This window comes from Anabas testudineus, chromosome 2, assembly GCF_900324465.2.
Source record: "Anabas testudineus chromosome 2, fAnaTes1.2, whole genome shotgun sequence".
NCBI classification, from domain to species: Eukaryota; Metazoa; Chordata; class Actinopteri; order Anabantiformes; family Anabantidae; genus Anabas; species Anabas testudineus.
In genome coordinates, this window is record NC_046611.1 from 566,795 (window position 1) to 588,270 (window position 21,476).

General features: G+C 40.5%; 3 gene segments (V, D, J or C); all 3 read right to left on the reverse strand.

Annotated features, from left to right (window-relative positions):
- LOC113164913 overlaps positions 1–11,282 on the reverse strand; it is a 35,212-nt gene extending 23,930 nt beyond the window's left edge. Inside the window, exons 1-3 of the C gene segment in view lie at positions 11,116–11,282; positions 10,811–10,929; positions 10,626–10,713 (exon numbers count right to left, since the gene is read on the reverse strand).
- Positions 11,283–14,399: 3,117 nt separating this feature from the next.
- LOC113164914 lies at positions 14,400–18,245 on the reverse strand. The segment is given in 6 exon segments: positions 14,400–14,846; positions 14,927–15,244; positions 15,534–15,824; positions 15,901–16,641; positions 17,095–17,199; positions 17,623–18,245. Coding segments are annotated over 4 exon segments (1,326 nt in total).
- Positions 18,246–19,127: 882 nt separating this feature from the next.
- On the reverse strand, positions 19,128–21,476 carry LOC113164917. The segment is given in 4 exon segments: positions 19,128–19,522; positions 19,603–19,920; positions 20,210–20,500; positions 20,577–21,476. Coding segments are annotated over 4 exon segments (1,326 nt in total).

Below are 21,476 nucleotides of genomic sequence, written 5' to 3' on the forward strand. Positions count from 1 at the left end.
TATGAACAAGGGTTCCAGGGTAGACAGGTTTTCTGGGTAGAACAAAGTCCCAGGGTTTTCAGCCAAGGTCCAGGGTTTTCAGAAGTTCCAGGGTTAGAACCAAGTTCTGGGTAGAACAAGTTCAGGGGTAGAACAGGTTTTTCTGGGTAGAACCAAGGTCCAGGGTCAACAAGGTCCAGGGTTCAAGAAGTTTCCAGGGTAGAAGAACAAGGGTTCTTGTAGAAAAAGAGCCAGGGCGTAGAAACAAGGTCTGGGGTAGAACAAGGTTCCCTCAGGTTCAACAAGGTCGAGGGGTAGAACAAAGTTCCGGGGTAGAACAAAGGTCCAGGGTTCCAACGAAGGTTCCCAGGGTAAGAAAAAAGTTCCTGGTAGAACAGGTCCATGGGTTTTTCAACAAGGTCCAGAGTACAACAGGGTCTGGGTAAGAAACAAGGTCAGGGTTCAACCAAGGCCCGGTTAGACCAAGGGCCTGGGTAGAACAAGTTCCAGGTTCACCAAGGTTTTCAGGGTTCAACAGGTCCAACGGTAGAACCGGGTCCCCAGGGGTTTCAACAAGGTCCAGGGTAGAACAGGTTCAGGGTTCCAACAAGTCCCACGGTACAACAAGGTTCCGGGTAGAACAAGGTTCCCAAGTTTAATTATCAAATTATAGAAAAACGCAATATAATTACAGAATATGTGAGATGAATGAAATGGGTCCAAATATTTATAGACTAGAGTGGAATGACAAAAGCAAATTATAAACATCAATTGTCCAGTTCCTTTCCCCACCCCTTTATATAGAGGGAGAGGATTTGTAGAGAGTGAAGTCCCACAGGTAAAAGGAGCCCTGAAATGTTAATAAGTCTCTGCTGGCTGAACGGGCAGGGGGCACAATTCAGTTCAATTCATTCAGTTTTTAATTTGTAATAAGCGCCAAATTGTACATCTCAGCACGTTTTAACAAGTTTTTTTATTTTTTTAAAGGTTTTAAGATTATACGAGTTATAATTATATAAAAAAAAGATCAGAAACCCACAATCCATTTTTTGGGAGCAAGTTTTTAGGCAACAGTGGAGAGGAAAAACAACTCCCCGTTAAGAGGAAGAAAACCTCCCAAGCAGAACCAGGGCTCATAGTGGGGCGGGCCAGTCTAACCTCGACCGGTTTAGGGGTGAGTGGAAAGAGAAGAGAAAAGAACGCAGGGCAATTAAAGACAACAGCAATAAAGACAACACAAGCAGCAAAAGAACATTTGGGCAGGTTTGGAACTGGATTCCTGGAGATGTAACAGGCTTCCAGGCCCGAGGAAGACCCTGCAGAAAATACAGAGAAGAGGAAGACAGAGGGAAGGAAAACCAACTAAAAGAGAAGAAAGAACACAAAGTTAAACATGAAAATGGTGGCATTGTTTTTCCAATTGAACCACAGAGAGAAAAAGGAGAGAGGATTCTGTACAATAAAGGACTTCTACTTCTCCATCATCCCCGGAGAAGCGTGCGGCTCCTCGACAGGTGGGACAGTTCGGTTTCGGAGGCAGACCCCCCCCTCTACATTTAGGACTAGAACTTTCAAAAATTTTTCCGTTTTTATAAAAAAGCTTATAGGTTAGAGATGGATCAGGTGAACTCTGAACCCATCTCTTAGTTTTCTTGCCTGACAGAGGTTTTTTTAGTCCCGGCTGGGGAACTCTACTACGGATACACGGAGCGGCTGCCTCCCATTCTACAAAAATCTGGAAAAAACTCTAACTCTAGGAACCAGCAAGTAAAACCGCAAGCCCTCAGAACAGATAGTTCTCAAAGTGGTAGGTTTCCATATGGAAGGCAAGTTTCACTACAGACCTCTTACAATGTGGATTTTTTAGCGTGAATATTGTTTGCCAGCCCTCCCTCTTGGTGCAAGTGGTATGTTATAACATGTAAAACGGTGGTATTCATCATGCCAAATGTTTAGGAGAAAACAACATGTCATTGTTTTGTTCCCTACCTATGGTGGATTTGGATTTTTTTATATTTCTTCTTTTTCAGAAACCAACAACACACGAACAACGATTGTTTGTCCGAATGCTTGGAATAAAGCCTTGTGCCAGGAAATGATCCTAACAGTGACGTATTCAGTGGTGGGCTGTGAGTCATCTGAACCAAAGTACACATGGAGAAGCCCCCGCTGTCAGCCGTAATTCTCCTTTTTTTTTTTTTTTCCACAATTGCTTTTTTAAAAATCAGCCCACTTTAATATCACTAAAGGTATGATCATTGATGGATGTTTGAATCAGTCATGAAAAAACTGCCCCTTTTTAAATTGTTGTGTGTGACACGTTAAAGCAAGCTGCACAGTTCAATGTTCCTGACCAGTAGGTTTTAGAAGTTGAAACAGTAAAACTGGAAGCCAGTTACATACGGTAAGTTTTTATACTAATGGTATGAATGAAATGCATAATTTTTGATATTCTCTGTAATTTACTTGTTGGCCATCTCTGCCTGATTCATTTATTCTGCATTTGTTTTGTATATGTAAATAATATCAATAGTTCTTCTTATGCACATTTAGAATCAATTGCATAAATATACATTTTTATATTTATACTGTGTATTAATAAAAATAAAAATATGTAAACAAATGAAATTCAACTGTTCATATAATTGTATTTTTTTTCTAAATATGTGGTTTGCTCATAACGATCTCAAAGGAAACATGTAATTCTTCCTTCTCCTCTTAAGAAATTGGACAAAATTCAGGAATTGAGTAATTAGTTTTGTATTATTATTATGATGATTATTATTATTATTAGTAATATATGGTAGTCCTTACCAGTAAAATGTATCACGTCATTTTTATTTTCTTATTTGCTGCTTTGCTTTTTCAAATTTTTTAGTCATATTTATTATTATTTATTGATTGTTTGTTGTTAGTTTGTTTATTTGCCTGTTTGACTGTGGTTTGCAGTGGGGAGAAGAATTCATTAGTACGTTATGTAGTTTTAAAGTAGTGGTACATTACCGATTTCCAGTTCTAGGTTTTTCCCCTAACGACCTAGACCGTTCCCAAGAAATGATTCAGATAATCAATTACTAAATAAAATGCAAACGTTTCTAATTACTAAGTGTAATGTGTGTTTTTTTTTATCAATAAAGCTAATCGCACGTGATTACGTTAATCATGCCACTTCAGAGACCGTTTTTCCCTCTTCCGTGTTGATTTGTTGGTCATTTCTCTGGGCCTGCCTAGCTAAATGTTTGAAGGAAAGTAGCTTTCCTTCTCAAACCTTTTAGGTTACAGAAATTGCTTTTTTTAACACGAATGTTTGCTTTGTTAACCAACCGAAACAGCACCAAGACACCTACCACATAAGTAGGCCGGAGAATTTACGAAACCATTTTAGCAGAAGAAGACAGTCCCAGCCCCGCGATCTAACTCAGGCTAACCGGACAACTTAGCAGCTTAGCCTGGCTGCAACCGGCCTGACAAAGTTGTAAAATCAATCTTGAAGGCTGATTTAAACGTCGTGTAGTAACTGCTTTTGAATTTGTGTAGTAGTGAAGTGACCAGATAAATAAGTAACCTATTGGCCTTAGACCAGAATTAATTAGGAATTTCCCATTAAAAAGTCCCTCCTTCAGCACGATTCCGCTAAGAAAAGTTGTTGGTATTTAAGACTCATGCTAAAAAAAAAAATAACAAACAGACTTAATGAATGTAAAGAACTTTTTTAATACGAATTTAGTCCCCCGTTTTTCTGATAATTCGGCATAGAATAATACCACAATCATCTGTTGGTTTTTTTGTTTTTAGAGAGTTTCGGTCTGAGTTTTGTGGTATTGCCCTTCTTTGTTGTCAGAGGGCACCTTTCTCGTCAAATTCCCAAGAAGAAACAGCCACAGGTTGTGATTCCACTGACCTACAGTGGCAGTCCTCCTCCTGTCCCGTCTCCCCAGAACACCTACCCCACAGGTTTTACAGGTGTATCCTGTTCTACAAAGTGTATGAAGAATCTGTTTGTCTCTTGCAAAGTTTTGTTGTAACTCCATTCACATGTAACTTTTGAGATCCTCACTAAGGGGTTGTTATGTCAGATTTTCTGTAGTTTTTTTTTCAAGGTACAACCTGCTTTCAAAAACAAATGCACTGATCAGTCCTCAGTATGTTTTTATTGCTGTTTAAGTGTACATTTTATTTTTGTGTGCTCCACTTCACAGGTTTTGTTGGTGTGTGTGTTTTTTCTCCAAACAAGAGCTACAGTGATCGTCCAGCGGAGAGGAAGCAGACAGGATTGCATGCTGGGAACTCCAACTCAGGCGAGGTTGCGTAAGATTTCAAGAATCAAAAACTTTATTAATCCCCAGAGGGAAATAGTTTTGGCCTTCATTAACGTGGTCTCAACACAGACAGAGAAAAGGAACCACAAACAGAAAAGATCCCAACAACCAACATAAATACAACATAACCCATTAAAATCATACAGAAAAACGCAATAGATATAGACAGAATAGTAAAATATGTAAAATAGCCCAGAACCTTGTTCTACCCTGGAACTTCTTGAACCCTGGACCTTGTTGAACCCTGGACCTTGTTCCACCCAGAACCTTGTTCTACCCTGGACCTTGTTCTACCCAGAACCTTGTTCTAACCCCAGGAAAAATCTGAACTGTGTGTTCATTGTTTTTAGTATCCGTTCATTGTTTTGTTTTTATGGTCTCATGTGTAGCGATGAGTTAAATACTTTTCATACTTTTCATGTTCATGATACGTAACAGTCAAAGTGATTCATTCTGTCATAAAGTGGTAAAGCAGTCATTACCTTTATCTTACGGAATAGTTCTTAACATTTCATTTTAAAGTATCACACGTATATGTCCTGTACCTCACCACACACCTACTCATGAAGTAATAGCTATCAAGGAACTGTCAACGACAGGTGCTGAACATTAGTGAATGCTGATGTTAATTAACGTGTATTTAATGAGGTCATTAGAGAGAAAAGTGTATCACTTCACAACGTCTGAGATTTGCAGACCTGATAAGGTTGTGTGAAGCTCCTTTTTTTAAAAACATACAGTTTCTTAAGACAAAATCAGTAGCTTCTGATTTCTGACAATAACAGTGATGCAGGGTGCAGAACATTAACGAGAAAGACAAAAACTACAAGGCGTTAAAAGACGATGACCTGTGATGCGTTCAATGACGCCTCAGTGGGAATTACTGCTGGTTTTAGGTGCTTTCAGGAACCCCACCCACCTCACTACCAATCCCTCTCAAGTTGTTCTCTTTAAAAACAGCTTCTCTTTGCTCTGACTGATCTCTTCTCCTATAATATTCAGGGATGAAGCATAAGAATGCAAAATAAGATGATGCCTTAAATGTGCTTCTGTTCCTTTTTATTTAAAATGTATTTCCAGTTTCATTGTTAGTCACAGACACTCTTTCATTTGACTTTGGGATCTTGTGTGTGGATGTCACGATCCCTGCCTGGCCTTGCCCTCTGTCTATCTACCCCTTATTATCAGCTTCAACTGCGCTCCAGCCGCCCTTCATAAGCTCCCACTCAACACCACTGTCAGGTTTCATGCTGCTCCCAGCAACACAACAACTAGTAGACTTGTCTTCCCGGCTCTCTCTCTCTCTCTCGGAGCCTCTTCCTGGGTTCTGCCCCTGGATTATGGACTTTTGTAGGGTTTCTCCTCCTTTTGGTAGAGATATTCTGTTGCTACTTGCTTACTTGAGTTATTTGCAGTGATATTTTTTGTTGTTGTAACACCGTTTTATGTTCTTGTTTATTGAATTCACAGTTTGGGTTGATGCTCTTTGGACTGAGCTCCTTGAGTGTTTATGTTTAGTTGTGCTTTGGGTTTTCCCACGTGCCTTCTGTTACCCTCTTTCCCTGCGTCCCACTTCATATACCCGTGTGCAAATAAAGTGTCTGGCAATTTAATCGGGTCCTTAAAACACTGATATAAGTCAATATGCAAATAATACTCGGGCAGATGCATTTCTTGCTTCGAGGAAGTTCATCTGTAGTTCTGTTGGTTTCCTCAAAGTTTCAGGGCTACAGGTGTGGAGCCAGTGGTGCAGACAGAGGACGCAGTGTCTCTCTGCAGATGATATGTTTAGAAACCTGGGAAACTGAAAGATCAGAGCTTCACGGCATGTTGGGCAAAGTGACGTTTCCTGTGGTGTGACTGAGAGGAAAACTAAACCACATCACACGCTCACTAATTCCAAAAGTGAGTGTGTGAAAAATCTTTTATTTGCATGTGTCCAGATCTGATCTGCTGCAGGTTTTCATTTCACCATAAAAATAAATATGATCAAAAACGAAAAACGAAGATACGTTTAATGAAACTATGAAATGCAAACTCACGTACAGAATACATCTAATATTATATTTGTACTACAGTACAGTTTATATACATGTGTATTTACAGGTTCCTGGAATTGAACATGAACCGTGATCTGATTGTCACCAAACTCACAAATCTCATCAGACGCTATGTTTACGAGCTGATAAAACAAACAGTTCTGATCTTTCACCTTTATTTCTAAACAAGAAAAAGTAAGTGTTTTAATAATTGGTTTGAACTTTTGGCCACAACAACCTCTTCCCGTAGCTGTGGATTAGACCTAAACAACAAATCAACTCCTTTGGATTCAGGTCTGGGTTCTGACTAGTCCAACACATTAGGTGGATTTTGTGTCTCTGATGTTCTTTATTTACTCTGAATTTTAGGGTTATTGTCTTGTTCCTTGTCCTGTTCCATCACCCAGCTTCTCCAGACATCATCCTGCAGGATTTCTTGATGAACTTAATGTTTGGGAATTCATCTTCCCTCAACAATGACAGGAGGTCCAGGTCCAGAGGCAGCAAAGCCCCAAATAACAGTGCTTCACTTTCTTTTTCTATCATATTTAGTGCTGCATGTTCTTCACAAACAGCTCTGTTGTGGTTTCATCTGTCCAAGACATTTTCTCAGTAGGGTTGTGAGGTGTTACAGGGGTCTTTGACAAACGTCAGGTGTGTTGCTGCGTTTGTCTGGAGTGGCCTCCTCCGTGCTTTCCTTTAATGAAAACCATGCCCATTTTATGGTTGACACATGAACAAAGACGTTAACCAGCTTCACTAATCCTTTAACTCTGCAGCTGTTACTGGTTCTTTGTCACCTCACTGAACATCCTTGTGTCTTTGGACTGATCTTGGCCTAAAGAAAGAAAAGCTAATATAAAAACAGAGCTAACAAAGGCCAAACAATTAGTACAAAAACCGGCTCATTGAAGAAACCAAAGTCCAAAGACATCATCAGTCCTTAACCAAAACCTACATTGTTTAGCTCAGGGTCTGCCGAGGTATTAAAATGTCTCAGGAGTACTGCAGGTAGAGAGTAGTACTGATGACAGTACAGCAGATCTGGACATGTCTCGTATAGAGGTCACCACTGAGAGCTTAGAGTGTATTCTCTGTCTGTCTTATGACGCAGATAGGAACAAGACAAATATCTCTAGAGGAAACAGAACGGTTAAAAGTGAACACTGAACTATCACTGAAGAATCCAGTGATAAAAATAATAGTTACGATAAGACAAAATACTACTGCTCAAGCAGTATTTATAGTACATATATACTGCATTCAGTAGAAGTCACAGGTTTAGATACTAGAAGGAAAAAATGAAAATACGTATTGGACAGCAGGAAAAGTATCAGTATGTGTTACAGTAGAGGTAGTAGTGATAAGACAGTAGCCACTAGTACTTGCAGTACAGTATCATGCAGTATAGTTACAGTGGTAGTAGTAGTAGCTCTATCTGGTGTCACAAACTTGTTACTGCAGAAAAAACTCTGACATTTAACTTCGGGTTTATTTCAGAGTAGAGTCAGTTTACACACAGAGTGCAGTAGAGTACAGTATACTGTTACTTCATACTTAATTTAGTAGTTTGTTGAGATTCACACTCACATGTTCAGGGACTCAGTGGACGTTTTTATCCACGTGGGTAAAGTAACATTTTTATGATACCAAGTGTGTAGCAAACCTTCAGGCAGCAGGTTCTGTGATTTTGGATTATTTGTTTCCATTTCCTGGTTTCCTTTTCTTTACATTTCTACTTCCCATCACAAGTGGAGTTGGAAAACACCAAAACCAAACAGGTCCACAGAGTGAACAGGAAACGAAAGCAAAACTGTGAGGTCGTTGTTACACGCACAGGTCCATCAGTTGGTAGTTTGTCGGGTTTTAGTCTGTGCTATAGTACTATAATATAATATTTATTTCTACACATTTTCATTGGGTTTAATAGAAACTAATAATGATGATCTGTCCTATTTTCCAACTTATTTCAGTTTCGTTCTTAGTGACTGCTGCTGATCATTCGACGACTGAGTTCGTGTTGGGATTCGTGTTGATATGCAAATAGAGACGCAGTTAGTTGTGTCTCTTCTTTTGAGAGAGTTTACCAGTAGTTTCTGTTGGGTTTCCACAAAGTTTCACTACTACAGGTGTGGAGCCAGTGGTGCAGAGAGATGACACAGACAGCATGATATGTTTAGAAACCGGGAAACTCACCAGTTTACCGTATGTTGAGTGGACGTGGTTCCCTGGGACTCAAATTAAAAGCTGGTTGTGTTGCTCACTACCCCTCATGTTCATATGGCCTCTAATTAGTATCTGTCTGAAATAATTTATCACATATATAGTAGGTTATAACGTGCGGCCGTCTGTGGATCCATCTCATCCTATATTCTCACCTCATCTGAAAAGTGAAAGCTTAGTGATTCAGTGTGGAGTTTCACGGAGGTGGAGAGTTGCCACAGTGTGGACCTTCACTACAGTCCATCGTTCTGAGCAGAAGAATAGGGTCAACAACATTGTTAAATGTTTCTCCTCATGCACCAGGACGTGGTAAATGTCCTAAACTTGCTGCTTAATTCCATTTTGAAGTGTAATGTTATTCCACAAACTGGACACATCGTAGGATCTTATAAAGATTTGTAACAATCACGTTTTCTGGATTAAAATAGTCTCTTAAACATTATGTTTCAATACAACTAATCAGTCACCATGTAGTGGAAGAAATAAAAAGGAGATGAACAGGACGTCTTTGACTTTTGATTTGCTTTCCTTCGATTCATGTTTTGTTTCAGGAAGGTTTTAATCTCTCTTAATATTTTCTGATTCTAATAAGAATTCTAATAAAGCGTGATGCACTCACTGACCACTGCCACGTGTGGATGTTCAGTAAACTGACACAACAATTCTCATATAAAACACTGAAGTCACTCAAGAACAAGGAAGAAACAGTTTCTGTGCAACATTTATTTCAAACAGAGAAAACTTCAAGCTGTCAGACATTGTGACAAACACAGCTATGGATACAATACAAACGCCACATTTGAAGCGTGTTCTGCTATTTGTCACACTCCACTGAGTTGTTAATAGTCTTAGACACTCCTCGGGGCCTCACGATCCGATCGTTCCCGACAGGCCAGACGTTGCAGGAGAACATTTTCTTCCCGTTCCACTTTTCTGGGCTGGTCTTGTACACACTAGCTACTAAGTAGGACCCAGTTTTGGTCTTCTGTGGAGGAAGTCGATGCCATCCTCATAATTTCCGTCCCCTTCGGACCAGGCGATGTAGTAATCCTGCAGCACCCGACCAGAGACCAGACACACCAGAGAGACCTCAGCCGAGCCGATGTCCTCCTCAGGGAGGATGTGGACCGTCACCGTCGGCTCTGACCCATCTGAAACAAACACTCGGTTTCTCAGTCTGACATGTTTGTGTGTGTAGAACAGATTCACTGATCACGGCTCCAACTGTTACCTCCTGTGTGGACTCTCAGCTCTCGGGTAATCGGTGTCATATCTGCTCTTCCAGCAGAACAGCTCAGATTACTGGCTGTTTTCCAGACACTGTGAGAAGTAGTCAGAGTGCTGGTTTTCCTTGACCCATCACTGCTAGTGTTGGTTGTTACATTAGGGCTCTCGAAATCTCCTCCATCGATCTTCCAGGTGACTGTAGTTTCCTCCACTGCGCTCTTGTCCTGTCCAGTGATGACGCACTCGAACTTTGCCTGGTTGTGGGTGAACACTGTTTTGGAACTTGGACGATTCAGTGTCACATTGACATTGACACGTGAGCCTGAAGTAAAGAACAAAGATCAGTGAGAACCTTTCTAAACACTAGATACACATGTGAACATTATGGTCAGTATGTTCACATGACCACAGTTTAACCACTTACCGTGTAACTGCTGCTCTAGCACATTAACACCGTGCTGAATAGATGTGACCTTTATCTGAGTATGAAAATCTTTTTGTGTCTCCAGTGATTCATACCTTCAGATGTTGCTCAAATACCTTTGAAGTCTCGTTTCTGAATGTACAATCTTTGTATTTAGTATTTAGTTTCGTACTTTTCCTCTGTCTGGTCTTTTAAAGTAAGGTGGAGAGAAGGTTGGAAGTTTGATGCACACATTTGGCAGCGTGACAGCAGAGTGATCAGAGTTAGCAGCAAGCAGAAGCCCTGAGTAACCACCCAGGACACAGAGCGCACATTTAAATACTCACCATCGTACCATAACTTACCGAGGTTGGTACAGGGTTTTTAAACCACTTGAGGTGCAGAAGAGTCTGACTGACGAGGACCCGGACTCACCTTCACACGTCATGAGTTAATATTTCATCTCTCTTTCCGTTGACAAATGCAGCAGTTCATTTAAAAAATCTGCTGCATCACAGCGTAACTATTAAAAACATAATGCCGTTTGCACTTTAGTTAAAGAGAAACATATTCAACATAAACCTTTTCCAGTCAGTGAATGAATGTATCAGAACACTTACAAGACAGATCCAGTAAGATTTCAACATCTGGATCCAACTGTATTTGTTGGTTTTCTCAGCTGGAAGATTTTATACTGAAGTCAGAGACGTGAATCACTTTCATTTGGTTCCACTGAAATCTGAAATCAAAAATTGATATAATCACATAAACATCACAGGTGTTCACTTGCTCATTTTAAAGAATTCTTTTCTCAGTTTAACCTTTTTATTTTATTGTAGCTACTGAAGCAGTACATTTTTTTTATGAAGTAAGTTAATTGAAAGTTAAGGTATAGTCTCTCCAATCATTTTAAAATGAGGGTTACCTGAATCAACTGGGACTTCTCGTGCTGCACCACATGTGTTGCTCTCTGGAAATTGGGAAGTGATTCAGATTGGATCTGACTGAGAGTTTCCATTCCCACAGAAATGTTTGTCCATTTCTCCGGTCCAGTCCTTCCCCTTCTCGGATTTTCCTTCATCTTCACCTAGGGACAAAAGAAGAACAGACATCATACATGTAGTGAAAGTCGTGGTTTTGTCTCCTCATCAGTTTGCAGCGACATAAATACTGATGAAGGAGATACAGAATTTGCATGGACCCCTCCACCTAGTGATGATCAAATGAATATTTATTAGCTGAAGCTCAGACTCTGGATTTCAAAAAGTCGTCGTGTGATTTAGACGCTGATCAGAGATAAACATCAGTAGTTTCAGCTGATGTACGTGTGTCAGACAAAATGTTGAGTTCAAAAGAAAATAGTAAAATGTGAACACACTCCAACCAGGAGATGAAGAATCCTGGTGACTGATCAGCTGCGGGTCACTCTACGATCTTCAGTAAATATGTTCAACAGTTTGAATTATCCTGCACTAAAATATGGCACTAACTGAAGTTTGTGGTGTTCATTACTACTGTCAGGCCTAGTGTTGGATAGAAGGGTTTACGAACGCTGCAGCTTCAGACCTGATGAATCCATGTAGTACTGATTACTGTGCAGGTCAATCTCTGATTGTCTGGCCGTAGCATCCGACCGGCTGCTGGCTCCAAAGACCAAACACACACATTCATCACACAGAGCACATCAAGTATGACGTACAGACATAGAGTCTTACAGCTGTCCCTCAAAGTTCAGGAGGATTTGTGAATTCTGTGAAAAATATCAGAGCGTTTTAAATTGTGAGTGGAAGCATGAAGCTGAATGGTTTCAGTGGCTGCAGTAGTTCCTGCAGCATCCAGAACAGCAGCTGCAGCGTGAACGGACACTTGAAATTTTGAGAAGGGTGAAACATGCTGAACTGGTGGGATCAAGGAGAACAGCATTAATGAAGTAAGTACAAGTAATACTAGTAAGAAGTAACAGGTACTTACAGTACAGCAGTAAAAGGATCAGCCTTTATGACAGTGGTGGAAATGGTGACAAAGACAATAGCACCAGTACTAGTAGTCGCAGTACTACAGTTGGCTTCAGTAGCTCAGGTGGTAGAGCAGTCGTCTACAAACCTGGGTCAGGGGTCGGGGGTTCGATTCCTGGTCCCCCTGGCTTTGGACACACTCTCATGTACTGTCTGACAGGGGATGGCAGAAGTGGCTCCATCTTGTGTCACAAACTTGTTACTGCAGAAAATCTCCAAAAGCAAATACTTAACTTGAAGTTAGTACACACAGTACACACAGTACACACAGTAGTGTACTGTAGTTGTAGTAGTGGTAGTAGTAGTAGCAGCAGTAGCAGTAGTAGTCGTACTGCAGTGGACACTACTGTAGTAGTAGCAAGTAGTAGTCGTACTGCAGTAGTAGTACTGCAGTGGACACTACAGTAGTAGTAGCAGCAGTAGTAGTACTGCAGTGGACACTACTGTAGAAGTAGTACTACTACTAAAGGTCCTTTCAGCCTTTTTATTCACAGTATCTGGAACGAAGCGTTTACACTTCTTCACATTTCTCACTGAGCTGCAGATCAACCAAAGGTTCTTTTAGGAAGTCCAGACATTTAACGTTGATTCTTTTTGTCGTTTAGAACATGTTCCTGGAGGTTCTAATATCACATGTTCCTGGAGGTTCTAATATCACATGTTCCTGGAGGTTCTAATATCACATGTTCCTGGAGGTTCTAATATCACATGTTCCTGGAGGTTCTAATATCTCCGCCAGCAGCAGCAGGTGGTGAGACTAGGTACGTAGGTGGAGGTCTGGATCTCCTGGTGCTGACACACAGCAGTAGTAGTACTACTGACAGTACTGTCAGTAGTACTACTACTACTGTAGTAGTACCACTGACAGTACTGTCGTTAATAGTAGTAGAATAAAAGCAGCTCTCCCTCTCTGGTGGATCACGTCACCTTGGACTTTACATCCTGTAAAAATGAAGGATTATAATAACTTTGAGGTTTAGCTGCATGAAGGCTGATGGAGAAGTTCAGACTGACATCAAACGCCTGTTATTTATTGTACTGCTGAATATAACATAAAAACTATGATCCAGATTAAATCAGTAATGTTAGTCATGCTCTTTTTATTAGTGGCTCATCAACTGACGCCTGAATTCATGTTTGGCTTCATGCTCATATTCAAATAAAGACTTGGACAGGTTCCTTTGTAGATTTTTTATATATTCGTGTGCAAATAAAGTGTCTGGCAATTTAATCGGGTCCTTAAAACACTGATATAAGTCGATATGCAAATAAGACTTGGGCAGATGCATTTCTTGCTTCGAGGAAGTTCATCTGTAGTTCTGTTGGTTTCCTCAAAGTTTCAGGGCTACAGATGTGGAGCCAGTGATGCAGACAGAGGACGCAGTGTCTCTCTGCAGATGATATGTTTAGAAACCTGGGAAACTGAAACCGTCTCAGCTGAACTCATAGGAGACGTTTATGGTGCGCAGAGTCGTGTTAACTGAAAGTAAAACTAACCCATAAAAGGTCACATGCTCACTAATACTCATATTAGTATCAGTGTCTTTAGTTAGTTTTTATAAATTCACATAAATTAGTAGGAACTGCAGTTTTTTTTTATTGTTTTACAATAAGATAAAAGTTTAATGACATTTTTGAATTTACTTAAAATGATTTATCCTCATGCTCCAGGACACAGTCACAGTGTCTAACTTGTTACTTAAAGATGAATTTGATTTTGGATTTTCCTACAATTGTAGGACAATAACCGTACCATCATTATTACATACAAAGTGGACAATAATAAAATAATAATAACAATTTAAAATGGATTGATTTTGTGCATATTAATTAAAAATACACAGAAAAACTGAAAGAAAAAATTTGTGTGACGAGTTATTCATAGCATTTTATTAATGTCAGAGAAACGTCGTCGTCCCTTCACACACCTCAATAATCTTTCTCTAACCTGCCTGAAGCCAAAGACGTCACCGTTTGTCTCCTGCTCTTCTGTGCTGAAGATGAAAAAAGGAGATCAACGCAGCACTGTCTCTGTTGAGACCAGTCAGTCACATTACTGATGAACACCGTATATCTTATTGTAAATGAATCTGTAGCTGTTCTATTTTAGAGAACCTGCAGTTGATCAGGCTCAGTATCACAGTGCAGAAGACAGAGGAGCTGAAGCAACTCAGAACAAAACCGAGAGAAGAAACAGTTTCTGTGCAACATTTATTTCAAACAGAGAAAACTTCAAGCTGTCAGACATTGTGACAAACACAGCTATGGATACAATACAAACGCCACATTTGAAGCGTGTTCTGCTATTTGTCACACTCCACTGAGTTGTTAATAGTCTTAGACACTCCTCGGGGCCTCACGATCCGATCGTTCCCGACAGGCCAGACGTTGCAGGAGAACATTTTCTTCCCGTTCCACTTTTCTGGGCTGGTCTTGTACACACTAGCTACTAAGTAGGACCCAGTTTTGGTCTTCTGTGGAGGGAAGTCGATGCCATCCTCATAATTTCCGTCCCCTTCGGACCAGGCGATGTAGTAATCCTGCAGCACCCGACCAGAGACCAGACACACCAGAGAGACCTCAGCCGAGCCGATGTCCTCCTCAGGGAGGATGTGGACCGTCACCGTCGGCTCTGACCCATCTGAAACAAACACTCGGTTTCTCAGTCTGACATGTTTGTGTGTGTAGAACAGATTCACTGATCACGGCTCCAACTGTTACCTCCTGTGTGGACTCTCAGCTCTCGGGTAATCGGTGTCATATCTGCTCTTCCAGCAGAACAGCTCAGATTACTGGCTGTTTTCCAGACACTGTGAGAAGTAGTCAGAGTGCTGGTTTTCCTGGACCCATCACTGCTAGTGTTGGTTGTTACATTAGGGCTCTCGAAAACTCGTCCATCGATCTTCCAGGTGACTGTAGTTTCCCTCACTGCGCTCTTGTCCTGTCCAGTGATGACGCACTCGAACTTTGCCTGGTTGTGGGTGAACACTGTTTTGGAACTTGGACGATTCAGTGTCACATTGACATTGACACGTGAGCCTGAAGTAAAGAACACAGGTCAGTGAGAACCTTTCTAAACACTGGATGCACATTTTAATATTTCAATTACATGATTGCTGTAAACACTAAACTGTCCGTGCTGAACAGATGATAGATTTATTTATGTGATAGACCATTTGCAGGTTTATCTTTACAAATATCAACAAATTAAAATACATACAGGTGTGTTACGTGTTTTTCCACCAATGATCTTTGACCCCTAAAACCATAATCATGAGCATAAATAAAACCTTGGTTACAGATCATAAACTCAACAACCCTGTCTTACCTTCGAGCTTCACGGTGCTCTCTGTGGATCGGAAACACTCGTGTTCTGCTCTGCATGTCACATGCTTCAGTCGTTCCCACTGACTTGAGGAAACGCTCAGTGTACTGACCACATGAGTCGTGTTTCTGTCCCGGTTCACCGTGTTACTTGGTGAAACTCTCCCATCCAGCAGCCAGGTGACCTCAGCATCAAATCCAGTGCAGATCACACATGTTGCTTTCACTGCTTTCACTGACTCCGTTCTGAAGCTGGATATGTCCACGTGAATGGAAGGAGGGGTTCTCGGTTGAACTGCAGGAACAAATATTTGCTCACATTCTTGTGATAGAGCAGCAGCATATTAGCACGTGTAGCCACAGATACTTACTCTGACAAATACTTATTGACTTAAGAAACTCGGCGCCGTTGTGAGTGGATCTGCAGGTGAAGCTTGATCCTTTCTCCCACTCGTTGATGTTTGGTTTAATCTCACTGCTCAGACTGAAGGTTTTCTCCACTCCCGCCACACTCTGCAGCTTCTGCTGGGTTTCCTCCGTGTTCAGAGGCCGATTGTTCTGTTTCCACTCCACACTCAGTCTGTCTGGGAAATAACCACTCAGGGTGCAGGTGAGTCTGACTGGCGTGGCCCCGATTTCACCTTCCCACACAGGCTGCAGGGAGATGTTTGGAGAGACGACCCGTGACTCTGAGATGGAGCAGATCGTCTTCAGTGTCATCGTTAGACTTGAACATTTGAAATATCTCATTTCCAGTGATTCATACCTTCAGATGTTGCTCAAATACCTTTGAAGTCTCGTTTCTGAATGTACAATCTTTGTATTTAGTATTTAGTTTCGTACTTTTCCCCTGTCTGGTCTTTTAAAGTAAGGTGGAGAGAAGGTTGGAAGTTTGATGCACACATTTGGCAGCGTGACAACAGAGTGATCAGAGTTAGCAGCAAGCAGAAGCCCTGAGTAACCACCCAGGACACAGAGCGCACATTTAAATACTCACCATCGTACCATAACTTACCGAGGTTGGTACAGGGTTTTTAAACCACTTGAGGTGCAGAAGAGTCTGACTGACGAGGACCCGGACTCACCTTCACACGTCATGAGACGACACAGTCCTAAAAGGAACAGAGCTGTCAAATCTACACATGTACCTATTGAGGTGATTGACAGGTGATGACAAACATTTTGAAACAATACAACTTGATCAGAAGTGTTGTCTAAAGCCAACACAGGATTCTGGACTTGGATTCGGGTCCTCCCTCCACACCAAACGCAGCAGTCACTCTCCATTAATACATGTAGCTTCATTCTTTCAAAAACACATGTGTTTCAGTTTAGCTGCTTAAATGTTATTTTCTGGAGACACAATGAAAATGGTAAACCAATATTACAGAGAATTATACTGTTAATTTAGGGAAATTCATTAATTAAAGCGTTACTAAAAGTAAAAAGTACAAGTAAGGTAAGATTAAAAAAATAATATGAAACAAATTGCATGTTACAAATAAGAGATTAAACTTTTATTTAATAAGATAAAAGATGAACAAAATAATTAATGTGACACTTACAAAACAAATTCCATCACATTTTAACATCTGGATCAAGCCGACTCTTAAAAATCTTTTATACTGAAGTCAGAGACGTGAATCACTTTCATTTGGTTCCACTGAAATCTGAAATCAAAAATTGATATAATCACATAAACTATGCATTTGCTTATTTTACAGAATGAAATAATGGGGATCTGTATGTTGAAGTAAATAATATATTAAATAAATGAACATGCAATGTCTGAAATATTAATTAAAATCATGAAACTTAAATTCACATTTCTAATTACTTACCATAAATTCATTATGTAATACTAATATTCTACTAATGACAACAAACTATATATATGTATATAAATACACATACATATTATTTATATATATATGGTAATTGTAGCTAATGAAGTGGTGAATGTTACAACAGGCTTAATTTAACAAAGAACAGAATCTAAAGATCACAACTTACTGTAAAATTCTCTGTCACCAATAATCACATTTAAAGATGAAATACAGTCACTAAAAATATTATTTTAAAATGTGGATTACCTAAATAAACTTTGACATCGAGCTGCGCTACACGTGTCCACGTGGCGGTTCTGTTTTCTCTGGACATGGGGAAACAAAACGTGATAGATTTATTCCACTGCCACAGTCCAGCTCCAGATCCTCCTCCTCATCATCTGAGGTTGGTTCCTTCATGTTTCCTGCACAGCTCAGTTTCTGGTTCAGACTCTGACTCAGACCTGGGAGACAGACGAGAAGAGAAGAAGCATCATACATGAAGTGAAAGTCGTGTGATTCTGTTTCCTCATCAGTTTGCAGTGACATAAATAAACATAGAGATTGATCATTTGCATTGACGCAAATTGATTGATGAATGTTTAGCTGAAGCCTGCGACTCAGAGAAAATGTTGAAATATGAAACAACAGTCTTTGCTTTGTACATATATCCTGAATTAAATTGGTGTGTTTATTAAATACACACAGTACACACAGTACATATACTGTATGCAAATAGAATCTACACTAAAGTGCTCTCGGACTTCTGAAGTGTAAATGTGCTAGTATTAGTACTACAGCGTAAGTAGTATTAGTAGTGTAATGTCACATTGGATATAATTTAATTTTTAAAACAGTTACAGTACCTTTAGTACTAATGTACTGTTACTAATGTACTGTTACTGTTACTAATATAATGTTACTGTTACTAATGTACTGTTACTAATGTACTGTTGCTAATGTACTGTTACTGTTACTAATGTACTGTTACTGTTACTAATATAATGGTACTGTTACTAACGTACTGTTACTGTTACTAATATACTGTTACTGTTAATAATGTACTGTTACTAATGTACTGGTACTGTTACTAATATAATGTTACTGTTACTAATGTGCTGTTACTAATGTACTGTTACTAATGTACTGTTACTAATGTACTGTTACTGTTACTAATATAATGTTACTGTTACTAATGTACTGTTACTAATGTACTGTTGCTAATGTACTGTTACTGTTAATAATGTACTGTTACTAATGTACTGGTACTGTTACTAATATAATGTTACTGTTACTAATGTGCTGTTACTAATGTACTGTTACTAATGTACTGTTACTGTTACTAATGTACTGTTACTGTTACTAATATAATGGTACTGTTACTAACGTACTGTTACTGTTACTAATATACTGTTACTGTTACTAATGTGCTGTTACTAATGTACTGTTACTAATGTACTGTTACTGTTACTAATGTACTGTTACTGTTACTAATATAATGTTACTGTTACTAACGTACTGTTACTGTTACTAATATACTGTTACTGTTACTAATGTGCTGTTACTAATGTACTGTTACTAATGTACTGTTACTGTTACTAATGTACTGGTACTGTTACTAATGTAATGTTACTGTTACTAATGTGCTGTTACTAATGTACTGTTACTAATGTACTGTTACTGTTACTAATGTACTGTTACTGTTACTAATATAATGGTACTGTTACTAACGTACTGTTACTGTTACTAATATAAACTTCAAGCTGTCAGACATTGTGACAAACACAGCTATGGATACAATACAAACGCCACATTTGAAGCGTGTTCTGCTATTTGTCACACTCCACTGAGTTGTTAATAGTCTTAGACACTCCTCGGGGCCTCACGATCCGATCGTTCCCGACAGGCCAGACGTTGCAGGAGAACATTTTCTTCCCGTTCCACTTTTCTGGGCTGGTCTTGTACACACTAGCTACTAAGTAGGACCCAGTTTTGGTCTTCTGTGGAGGGAAGTCGATGCCATCCTCATAATTTCCGTCCCCTTCGGACCAGGCGATGTAGTAATCCTGCAGCACCCGACCAGAGACCAGACACACCAGAGAGAACTCAGCCGAGCCGATGTCCTCCTCAGGGAGGATGTGGACCGTCACCGTCGGCTCTGACCCATCTGAAACAAACACTCGGTTTCTCAGTCTGACATGTTTGTGTGTGTAGAACAGATTCACTGATCACGGCTCCAACTGTTACCTCCTGTGTGGACTCTCAGCTCTCGGGTAATCGGTGTCATATCTGCTCTTCCAGCAGAACAGCTCAGATTACTGGCTGTTTTCCAGACACTGTGAGAAGTAGTCAGAGTGCTGGTTTTCCTGGACCCATCACTGCTAGTGTTGGTTGTTACATTAGGGCTCTCGAAATCTCCTCCATCGATCTTCCAGGTGACTGTAGTTTCCCTCACTGCGCTCTTGTCCTGTCCAGTGATGACGCACTCGAACTTTGCCTGGTTGTGGGTGAACACTGTTTTGGAACTTGGACGATTCAGTGTCACATTGACATTGACACGTGAGCCTGAAGTAAAGAACACAGGTCAGTGAGAACCTTTCTAAACACTGGATGCACATTTTAATATTTCAATTACATGATTGCTGTAAACACTAAACTGTCCGTGCTGAACAGATGATAGATTTATTTATGTGATAGACCATTTGCAGGTTTATCTTTACAAATATCAACAAATTAAAATACATACAGGTGTGTTACGTGTTTTTCCACCAATGATCTTTGACCCCTAAAACCATAATCATGAGCATAAATAAAACCTTGGTTACAGATCATAAACTCAACAACCCTGTCTTACCTTCGAGCTTCACGGTGCTCTCTGTGGATCGGAAACACTCGTGTTCTGCTCTGCATGTCACATGCTTCAGTCGTTCCCACTGACTTGAGGAAACGCTCAGTGTACTGACCACATGAGTCGTGTTTCTGTCCCGGTTCACCGTGTTACTTGGTGAAACTCTCCCATCCAGCAGCCAGGTGACCTCAGCATCAAATCCAGTGCAGATCACACATGTTGCTTTCACTGCTTTCACTGACTCCGTTCTGAAGCTGGATATGTCCACGTGAATGGAAGGAGGGGTTCTCGGTTGAACTGCAGGAACAAATATTTGCTCACATTCTTGTGATAGAGCAGCAGCATATTAGCACGTGTAGCCACAGATACTTACTCTGACAAATACTTATTGACTTAAGAAACTCGGCGCCGTTGTGAGTGGATCTGCAGGTGAAGCTTGATCCTTTCTCCCACTCGTTGATGTTTGGTTTAATCTCACTGCTCAGACTGAAGGTTTTCTCCACTCCCGCCACACTCTGCAGCTTCTGCTGGGTTTCCTCCGTGTTCAGAGGCCGATTGTTCTGTTTCCACTCCACACTCAGTCTGTCTGGGAAATAACCACTCAGGGTGCAGGTGAGTCTGACTGGCGTGGCCCCGATTTCACCTTCCCACACAGGCTGCAGGGAGATGTTTGGAGAGACGACCCGTGACTCTGAGATGGAGCAGATCGTCTTCAGTGTCATCGTTAGACTTGAACATTTGAAATATCTCATTTCCAGTGATTCATACCTTCAGATGTTGCTCAAATACCTTTGAAGTCTCGTTTCTGAATGTACAATCTTTGTATTTAGTATTTAGTTTCGTACTTTTCCCCTGTCTGGTCTTTTAAAGTAAGGTGGAGAGAAGGTTGGAAGTTTGATGCACACATTTGGCAGCGTGACAACAGAGTGATCAGAGTTAGCAGCAAGCAGAAGCCCTGAGTAACCACCCAGGACACAGAGCGCACATTTAAATACTCACCATCGTACCATAACTTACCGAGGTTGGTACAGGGTTTTTAAACCACTTGAGGTGCAGAAGAGTCTGACTGACGAGGACCCGGACTCACCTTCACACGTCATGAGACGACACAGTCCTAAAAGGAACAGAGCTGTCAAATCTACACATGTACCTATTGAGGTGATTGACAGGTGATGACAAACATTTTGAAACAATACAACTTGATCAGAAGTGTTGTCTAAAGCCAACACAGGATTCTGGACTTGGATTCGGGTCCTCCCTCCACACCAAACGC